The 10,536-nt window shown below is 41.3% G+C and overlaps 1 protein-coding gene across 7 annotated transcripts in view; it reads left to right on the top strand.

Annotated features, from left to right (window-relative positions):
* The window catches only part of Eya1 (EYA transcriptional coactivator and phosphatase 1), a 144,077-nt gene extending 134,775 nt beyond the window's left edge, over positions 1–9,302 (top strand). For all 7 annotated transcript variants that reach the window (XM_028769336.1, XM_028769347.1, XM_028769330.1 and 4 more), the window contains one exon: positions 7,291–9,302. In XM_028769336.1, the coding sequence (XP_028625169.1) occupies positions 7,291–7,371 (81 nt within the window). In that variant the 3' untranslated portion in view covers positions 7,372–9,302. The remainder of the gene's footprint in view (positions 1–7,290) is intronic.
* The last annotated feature ends 1,234 nt before the right edge of the window (positions 9,303–10,536 follow it).

Below are 10,536 nucleotides of genomic sequence, written 5' to 3' on the forward strand. Positions count from 1 at the left end.
AAACCCTGTCTAAAATAAATAAATAAATAAATAAATAAATAAATAAATAAATAAACAAAGAAAGAAAGAAAGAAAGAAAGAAAGAAAGAAAGAAAGAAGATACAACACAGTTTGATGAAAATAATTAAACACAGGTATGACTTTAAAAACATCAGAGCTGGAGAGATGGCTCAGCGGTTAAGAGCCGATAGCTCTTCCAGAGCTCCTGAGTTCAATTCCCAGCAACTACATGGTGGCTCTCAACCATCTGTAGTGAGATCTGATATCCTCTTCTGGTGTGTCCGAAGAGAGCAATGGTGTACTCATATACATAAAATAAATAAATAAATCTTAAAAAAAAAAAAAGCTAGGTGGTGGTGGTACATGCCTTTAATCCCAGCACTTGGGAGGCAGAGGCAGGCGGATTTCTGGTCTACAGAGTGAGTTCCATGACAGCCAAGGCTACACAGAGAAACCCTGTCTCGAAAAAACAAAAAACAAAAAAAAAGAAAGGAAGGAAGGAAGGAAGGAAGGAAGGAAGGAAGGAAGGAAGGAAGGAAGGAAGGAAGAAAGGAAGAAAGAAAGAAAGAAAGAAAGAAAGAAAGAAAGAAAGAAAGAAAGAAAGAAAGAAAGAAAGAAAGAAAGATAGATCGATCAGAGTAGTAAGAAGGAATAGCTAGGTCTCACTGCTCAGTTAATCTACATTTTCAGAAACCCATTTAAATCTTTGTAACAGGTAAACATGGCAAGCAGCCATTATTCTGTATACTGACCAAGATTTCATTTGAAAGTTGTCCCTTTTAGATGTGCACACCAAAACCTGCTGAGATCAAAAATTAAGCTAAATGCCAGGCTAGTGATGCCTCATTTTAAACTCTAGCTAAAGCCACTTTGGTGGAGGGACAACATTTATAACACAATTTAATTATTTGTTCTTTATTTAAGGGGGACACAGAGATTAAACACTAAGTAGAGATTACTTTATTATTGCAAGTTGTTTGTTTATGTTTACAGATTACACATGAAGTGCTAACTAGAGCTTGGTCCTCTCTGCCTAAAGCGCTGGTTCTCAACACTGTCACAAAGGTCACCGAAGACTATCAGAACACACCTGTATTTTTGTCACAATTCCTAACAGTAACAAAATTACAGTTATGAAGTAGCAATGAAAATAATTATATGGTTGGGAGTCACCACAACACAAGGAACTGTATTTAAGGATCACAGCATTAGGAAGGTTGAGAACCCCTGGGCTAAAAGGAACCAGAGGCAGTTCTAAACGGGCAATGATGGGCAGAAAGTTCTACTTCGAGCTGTTAGAATAGTCTTTTGAGGTCTCATTATTTACAACTGCAGAAGGGTTTGAAACTCTGTATGCAAATTGCCTAGAAATCAAGTGTGCACAGCACAGATAGGTTTTTATGTTTGTGAATCACAGATGGTAACTCAGCGTACTTCTCTGCATTTCCTTTCTCACTGAGAATCTGTCCTGGCGAGTATCTGTACCATAACACAGAATACTGTGTCAGTAATCATTTTTTTATTACTTTTATTTTTTTACAGTCCAGTCATTACCCACCCACCCCACCTCCATCCACCCTCCTGTAGTTCCTCATCCCATTCCTCCTTCTCCTGTCTCCAACATGATATCTCCACCCCCCCAACACATACTCCTGCCAGGCCTCCCTGCTTCCTGGGGCCTCAAGTCTCTCAAGGGTTAGGCACATCTCCCGCTGTGGCCAGATATGCTGTATATGTGTAGGGGGCTTCTGACCAGCTCATGTATGCTGCCTGGTTGGTGGCTCAGTGTCTGAGAGATCTCAGGGGTCTGGATTAGTTAGACTGCTGGTCTTACTATGGAATCACCCTCCTCCTCAGCTTCTTCCAGCCTTTCCCTAATTCAACCACAGGGGTCCCTGACTTCAGTTCATTGATTGGATGTAAGTATCTGCTTCTGTCTCAGTCAGCTGCTTATTGGGCCTCTCAGAGGATAGTCACGCTAGGCTCCTGTCTGTAAGCACATCATAGCATCAGTAATATGTCAGGCCTTGGAGCCTCTTCTTGAGATGGATCCCAAGTTGAGCCAGACATCTCTGTTTTGTCCCTGCAGTTCTTTTAGACAGGAACAATTCTGGGTCAGAGTTTTTGACTGTGGGATGGCAACCCCATCCCTCTACTTGATGTCCTGTCTTTCTACTGGAGGTGGATTCTAAAAGTTCCCTCTCCCCACTGTTGAGCATTTTATCTAAAGTCCCTCCCTTTGTATCCTGAGCATCTCTCACCTCCCAGGTCTCTGATATTTTCTCAAGGGTTCCCCTACCCTAGGTTGTATGTTTCCATTCATTCTGCTGGCTCTCAGGGCTTCTCTCCTGCCCCCCTCCCATCCTGCCCCCAATTCCTGATCCTGTTCCCCTTTCTCCTTCCTCCTTCCCTCTCCCATCCAGCTCCCTCCCTGTGATTGCTTTCTTCTTCCTCCCAAGTGGGATTGAGGCATCCTTACTTGGGCCCTTTGGCTTGTTAAACTTCTAGAGTTCTGTGGATTGTATCCTAGATATTCTGTACATCTAAAGCTAATATCCACTTATTAGTGAGTACATACCATACATATCCTTTTGGATCTGAGTTACCTCACTCAGGATGATATTTTCTAGTTCCATCCATTTGCCTGCAAAACTCTTGATGTCCTCGTTCTTAATAGCTGAGTAGTATTCCATTGTGTAAATGAATCACATTTTCTGTATTCATTCTTCCATTGTGGGACATCTGGGTTGTTTCCAGTTTCTGGCTATCACAGATAAGGCCACTATGAACATAGTAGAGCATGTGACCCTATGGTATGATGGGGCATCTTTTGGGTATATGCTCAAGATGATATAGCTGGGTCTTCAGGTAGATGAATTTCCAATTTTCTGAGGAACTTCTAAATTGATTTCCAAAGTGGTTGTACCAGTTTGAAATCCCACCAGCAATGGAGGAGTGTTCCTCTTTCTCCATATCCTCACCAACATGTGCTGTCACCTGAGATTTTATTCTTAGCCATTCTGATTGGTGTAAGGTGGAATCTCAGGTTCATTTTGACTTGCATTTCCCTGATGACTAAGGCCTTTGAACATTTCTTTAAGTGTTTCTTGGCCATTTGAAATCCCCCTGTTGTAAATTCTCTTTTTAACTCTGCACCCCATTTTTTGATTGGGTTGTTTGGTTTTTAGGAGGTTAGCTTCTTGAGATATATTTTAGATATTAGCCCTCTATTGGATATGGGGATAGTGAAGATTGTTTTCCCAGTCTGTAGGTTGCTGATTTGCCCTATTGACTATGTTCTTTGCCTTACAGAAGCTTTCCAATTTCATGGGGTCCCATTTATCAATTCTTAATCTTAGAGCCTGAGCCATTAGAGTTCTGTTTAGGAAATTACCCCCACCCCCACCCCCACCTCCACCCCCACCCCACAATGTGTTTGAGGCTCTTTCCCACTTTCTCTTCTATTAGATTCAGTGTATCTGGTTTTATGTTGAGGTCCTTGATCCATTTGGATGTGAGCTTTGTGCAACATAACAAACATGGATCTATTTTCATTTTTCTACATACAGACAGCCAGTTAGACCAGCACTATTTATTGAAGATGCTATCTTTTTTGCACTGGATGGTTTTGGCTTCCTTGTCAAAAATCAAGTGTCCATAAGTGTGTGGTTTTATTTCTGGGTCTTTAGTTCTATTCTATTGATCTACCTGCCTGTCATTGTACCAGTACCATGCAGTTTTTACCGCTATTGCTCTGTAGGTCTGAGATGGTGATTTCCCCAGAAGTTCTTTTGTTGTTAAGAATTGTTTTTGCGCTGGGCAGTGGTGGTACACGCCTTTAATCCCAGCACTTGGGAGGCAGAGGCAGGCGGATTTCTGAGTTCAAGGCCAGCCTAGTCTACAGAGTGACTTCCAGGACAGCCAGGGCTATACAGAGAAACCCTGTCTCGAAAAACCAAAAAAAAAAAAAAAAAAAAAAAAGATTTGTTTTTGCTATCCTGGGTATTTTGCCTTTCCAGATAAACTTGAGAATTGCTCGTTCCATGTCTTTGAAGAATTCTGTTGGAATTTTGATGGGGATTGCATTGAATCTGTAGATTGCTTTTGGTAGGATGGCCATTTTTTAGTATGATAATCCTATCAATCCATGAGCATGAGAGATCTCTGAGGTCTTCCTCTAAAGGCCTCCCAGGAGATCTGCATCAGTAATCCTTTAAGTAACCACACCAGCATGCTACCATGTGGATGTGCAATTATTTTACAAGCCCTTTGAGGTTGAGCCTTTAGGGGGTTACAAGCAGATCCTTGATCCTCGATGAACATTCTGGGAGTACATTTTTGAAAGTGCAGTATTTGCATCAGAGAGAAGTCCTTAGATTATAGAAGATTTCTATTGGTGCATTTTTAATAATTGTGCAAACATCCATTTCCATTTTCCATGCACATAGCCTCTTTCATATGGCGGATGTCATGCGTAAGCAGAAGGGCTAAGGGTGGATTTTCAGTGGGAGAAGGATTTGAAGAGCTGTGCCCATAGGCAAGAAGAGCAGAAATGGCCTGACTCTGTGTTTCCCTTGAGACATACTGTGGCTCTAAAGACTCCGAAGCCTGGTCTCCTCTAGGCTTCGGTGCCTGCTCCAGCTCCTCCTTTTTAGGAATGGAGCATCTCCATTTCCATCAGACACAGCCTGTCCATCTCAGTATCTGACCTCAGCAAATGAATCCAGGTGTCCCCAGCCACTGGCCACTCAAAGAGCCTTCTCTGCTCATCTCCTGTTCTGCACACAAACTACTTCCCAGCTTTCTCTTTGACTACCTAGTCACACCTCCAAACCTCCCTTTCTCTGCACTCCTCCCTAAGTAGTTTTAAATTCCTTCTCTGTGTTTTCAAGCCTTCAGCAAGTATTATCGGCCCTGCCCTTTCATTTACAAGATAAAAATCTAAACTCCTTAGTTAATCCTCATGGCCTTCCCCTGGAAAGCCTCCTTCCTTATTGGAGAACAAACTATTCCAGCCTGATGACATTCCAGGCTAATTACAGAAGATGCTTCCTGAGTCCCTTATCTCTACACCTCTGTGGATCTTCTAACCAAGAGGCCCATTCCTTCCAATTGACCCTTTATTCTTCCAACTTGTGTAAGCCTGGCTCTGAGCCATGGAGCATGATCTTGTGTTATGTATTAATTCTTGCCGAAGTTATGGTGCTCTGCAAATAATGGCATTTGTTTTAACCATAAACTTAGAAGCAACATGGAATCATTTACACCAACTAATTAATTTACTGATAACCTGCAACTTTGGGAATACAGTGCCATAAAGGAACCTCATTTAGCTACTGGAAGCGTCAGGTTTTTTTCAAAGCCATGTGCTTCTCTTTCTCTCTTCTACCAACCTTTCTTCCCAGTTTTAAATAAGAAATATGTGTTTCAGTGGCCAAGAATAATATGTCCCACACACACACACAGACACACACAAACTTGCACACACTCATACTTCATTGCATCCAATTGTCCCTGGTAGTGTAGAACTTTGGCATTGTTAAGTACTTGGGTAGGGAAAATGTTCCCCTATGTAGTATTGAACTGATGACCTATTAATAAGAGTCACAGGCCTTCTCGGCTAGACTCTATTCTCAGTTAACCAACCACTTGATCATGGACACTGCTCACAGTCCATAAGGTTCTGTGAGGTTAGTGCTCACTGCAGCAGATGGTGCTGAGGATGGAGCTGAACACTGTTAACATGCAGGCTTCAGACAGCTCAGACCTGGTAGAGATCTTACCTTCAGTCCTCAGCAGCTATTGTTTAAACCTCTCTTCTCTCCCTTCTGTATAGACAGTGAATGATACTGCCACTGAGTCACCTTACACACAGTCCAACAGAACAGCTGATGATTAACTCATTATTATCAGTAAAGTGGCTTAGAGTTAGTATGTGGGACCGTGTACTCTCTGGCTTTTCAGACAGCCATATCTTTCTCTCACATGTAGTCAGTGTCCGTGAGGTTCTCTCTCTGTGCTACAGCACAAACTCAGCTGAGCATCCTTCCAGATGTTCTCCTTTTGCACTCAGCTCAACTGTTGCCTTATTCTTTGGGACATTTCTCTAGTTCCCTATGCAAAGCTATTTGTGTTTCTCCTGCTCATGTTAGCATACTGATGGATGTTTCTGTCTGAGAGGATGTGCCTGCCCCATCTATGTCTCTGACTCTTCTATTCCTAGACCATGAGCCCAGAAACACAAAAGACAATCTAAATAAGTAAATGAGCCATAGTACAGATTGTAACCTAATAAAGTCAAGCAGAAATCTATCGTCATGTCTGCAGAGGTTTTTGGCATGCGTTTCTGGACTATTCTGTCGTAGTAGTGAATCTAGGATGTTCAAGATTAAAGAATTCGGGAAAAGCCTTTAGCAGGTTTGAGTATGTTAACAATGTTAACATTGTTGAGAAGTATATTAAATAATGTGTGCCATTATATAACAGCTTTATGAGCTCTGTCAGAGCACAAGCTTCCATTATCTCCTACAAATCTTTATAATCTAGCTTCTGTGACAAATTTCCTACTTCTTATGAAGTTTCCTCAAATTCTTCAAAAATATAATTGCAAGTGATGTTTCTGCCTCCGGATGATTGTGTGTGAAAGAAGTCTGTTTTCCTGTGAAAAAAAGAAATTTGTTCTCAGAGAAATATTTTGCTGTTGCATAAATACTTTTTCAAATGCTTCTGAGCAGAAGTCTGCTCCAGCCTCCAGTGAAGGAGCTAGCCTGTTTCTAGGACGCTGGTCTGTCCAGGTGTCCCAGGCCGTCCTGACTGAACTTGCTCTGTGCCTTGATAGTTTAAACAACTGCAGATACACTCACCCACACCAATCGTGGATGCTCATTTACAATTTCTCCCACATGGAGTAGTCATGAAAAAGAAGAGTGGTACCATCTCTGGGCGAGATTGTGTCTAGAAAGGAGAACTGTAAAATACTACTAATAAGGAAAACTTCTTAACCCATAAACTCTTAGCAATTGGCAATGCTCAAATGACACCACTTTCTCTTCAGTGACATTTAAATTTGGAAATGTCATTCAAGTCACAGTGGAGAGAAATGTCACTCCCCTCACGCCATTGCTTCTTGGGGGGAGTAGGTTTGAACTTGTGTTTTCAGTAGATGTATGTTAGCTGACCGTTTGTACAGTACTGAAATGGAGCTGAGCACAGCAGTGCCTCTCTAAAGGAGATGGGAGGGCTTATGCTGGCTGGGTCTCTGTCCTTACCATATGTCTGCCCTCTCTACAGCATGCTATGCCCTTCTGGAGGGTTTCCAGTCACTCAGACCTCATGGCCCTGCATCACGCCTTGGAGTTAGAGTACCTGTAACAGTCTTGTGCCAATTCGACACTGCACAACTGCCCTGTGGCCAGAGATAACCCAGCAGGCTTGTCTTCTCGTGTCAGTGCTGGACTCCAGGATGTACCAATTTCAGCATGTGAATGCATGGCTGCTGCAGCCTTGACCCTCGGGGTTAATGGAGGACCATGTGTATTCTTCAGAACAGCTGTTGACTCTAGTACTGTGAATCCAGTGAAACTAAGCCATGAGAATGTTCTCGCACAGTGTGGTATGTCTTGGCTACATTAATTACATGGTTCAAACCTGTGAAGAAAAGACCTACAGACACTTTGGTTTTCAGCAAATGTGACATAAGTAACATCTGCGGCCCAGCAAACTTGATCCCACAAAAAAGACTGACATGTGACTGACGTGTGTCTCCTGGACAACCATGGAGCAATTTTTTCAAAGGTTTACTTTTTGGTGTCTCCCACCTGAGGCAATCTGTACTTCGTTACTTATTTATGAAAAAGACTTTGGAAAGACAGATTTGCTGAGGTATAATTCACATACCATATGATTCACCAAGACAGACTTCTCGGCTTCAAATAGTTGAAGGGACGATAGCATAAGAAATAATCAATGAAAGGCCTTGTCCTGACAGTACAGCAAGTACTTTGAATTTTAGCACATTGCAAAGTAGTTTAAAGTATGTCTAATTTAAACATGTAAAATGTACATCACTGAGACAATCGTGTACAGAAAGAATTTTTGATGTAAATTTGTAATAATGGATGATTCTTATACATTCTGTTTAGGAAATGCTATTATGAGGTAAAAATGCCTTCCTAGGAAGCTTGGGCACCAACTCCTGCAGTGCCTTATCTAAGGATTGGGATAAATATTGTAGATAATGGATCTTTTTGATAATGTTATCTAAGACCAAAAGCATGAATGTCAAGTGTCAACAAGGATTTTATTTTCTCAGTCTTTTATCCCATCCATTTTTCTTATTTGTGTGTGTGTGTGTGTGTGTGTGTGTGTGTGTGTGTTGTTTAGAAAGGCCTTGATAAAAATAACAGTGGCCCACAACTGAAAAGTTTTGAAGTCTTCCTGACAACCTCCCCGACTTTCTCATTTCAACACTAATGTATTATATGTAACTACTAGGAAAAGAATGACTATTCAAACACTTCACCCCACAGAAAGAATATAGATGATAGATATATTTTATTAATAAAATTAACTGGAGCCTAACAGAGTCTCCATGCAGTCAGAATGATTACCATGTCTGGGTTTCTTGTTCATATCAACAAGGACTTTACTACATTACTGGGTCAGCAGCACTTCTCACCCCCTCTCTTACTCTGTCCTTCTCCACCCAGACAAGGTTCATTCCCTGTGGTGGGTATGTCTGGCCATCCTCAGAAGCACTAATGTTGCATTCTATGTATGACAAGACAGACATAAACCCAGAGGGAGGTAGGGGGAAACACAAAAATGATCATGTTTGCCATGTTATAAAAAATATTCTTCCAAAATGAAGAATTTGTGTGCGGTCAGAAGTCATTCTCATCGTGGACTTTGTATCGCCATGAAATTACCCTTTGGATCAATTTTAGTTAATATTATTAATAAGTTAATAATATTATTTAATATTGGGGGCACCAGATTTGACCCAGAGTAGCAGAAAGACCACTCTACCTTTTTCTTTTCTAAAAGTCCATGTTGCTGCTAAAATTAGTCATTGTAAATTCTCCAAATTGTTAAAAACGAATAATGGAATATGTTCCTTCCCCATGCAGACAGAAGTGGCCAGTGCGGAAACCTCTTCATTTGATGCTTTTATACTCTGCAGACTGAAAGGACAGCCTTGACCTAACTGTAAACAGGTGTGCTGTGTCCACGATTGTGTACAGAACTTTTTTCTTCATTAATTTTGTGTTTAAATTAATAAACTTGATTTGTGCAGTACTGTATGCTCCTTGGATGTCAGTATCATCTTTCTGGTTTGGGTTATGTGGTGGAGCTGAATCTTGTTTGCATTAGAACCCTGCAGCCAAAGGAAGTCATTCGGACAACCCGGTGATGGCTTTATCAGTCCTTTAGGAGCTAAGCCACAAGGCAGCAGCTGTTGTTTTGATGATCATAAGGACTGAGAATGGAAAAGCTCTTTATTTCCCCAGACTACATCAACTGGATCCTCACTCAAATTTATCTATGATAGAACAGAATTAGGCATAAATTACCTCAGATTGCAGAACATAGCTCTACCCACTTAAATACCCAAGAGACAGCAATATAAAGCAGTTTCATCCAAAAGGAACATTTACAACATACATCTCTATGATTTGCCAAATTAATCACTGACAGAAGACTATAAAACTGTACAACTCACTTTCTCTTGAGACTTTAACCTGAGGAATACAACATTCATATGTATAAATACATGACAGCCAAACACACAGTTGTCTGGCCTGTTCATCAGCCCTGTGATGTAGATTTTTCACAGGCACTTACTACATCCATTCACTTGAATGACTAAATGTCCAATCTGAAAGTGGTGAGGGAGAGGAAATTATTTGACAAGGCAGAGGTAGAAAGGGATGAGATCATCAGGTCTTAGTGAAGAAAATATAAAACATAGATGGAGTTGGGGTTGTACACTCAGAAGATGGATTCTCTGCCACTTCTAGCATGGTACCCCCCAGCCTAACCATTTTAAGGACTTTCCTCTGACCATTAGTTGAAGCTCAGATTACTAGTATTCCAGAGCCTCCAAATACAGCTTGTCCTTGCCTCGTGGCATTACCTTGCATTGCTATAATGAACAAGACTTTAGTACCCCTGGTCAGTACATAGACCAAGAATCCCACTTCATTTTTGCTCAGAACATTCTAGCATTCTAGTATCAGTCCACAGACACCATAGTCAGCTCTTGCCTGTCTTCTTTGGCAAAGCTTTCTACTCTAATATCACAAACCGCTCGATACTTCCCTTGAATGTCTCTCTCACCTACCTCTCTGCCTTTATGAGCAGCTCACATTCCTTCCCATAGACTTGCCCTCCCATGTGGCACTGCCCTACCTTACCTAGGTACCATGGGGCAAGATGACCTTGAACCAATAACTGACTTCACCGTAAAGTTGGTAGAAACAGTAGATGAATTAATGAAAGGTGAACACGATACACTCAGGTTAGAAAGGCTCCTTA

This window comes from Grammomys surdaster, unplaced genomic scaffold (assembly GCF_004785775.1).
Source record: "Grammomys surdaster isolate TR1022 unplaced genomic scaffold, NIH_TR_1.0 64, whole genome shotgun sequence".
Taxonomy (NCBI): Eukaryota; Metazoa; Chordata; class Mammalia; order Rodentia; family Muridae; genus Grammomys; species Grammomys surdaster.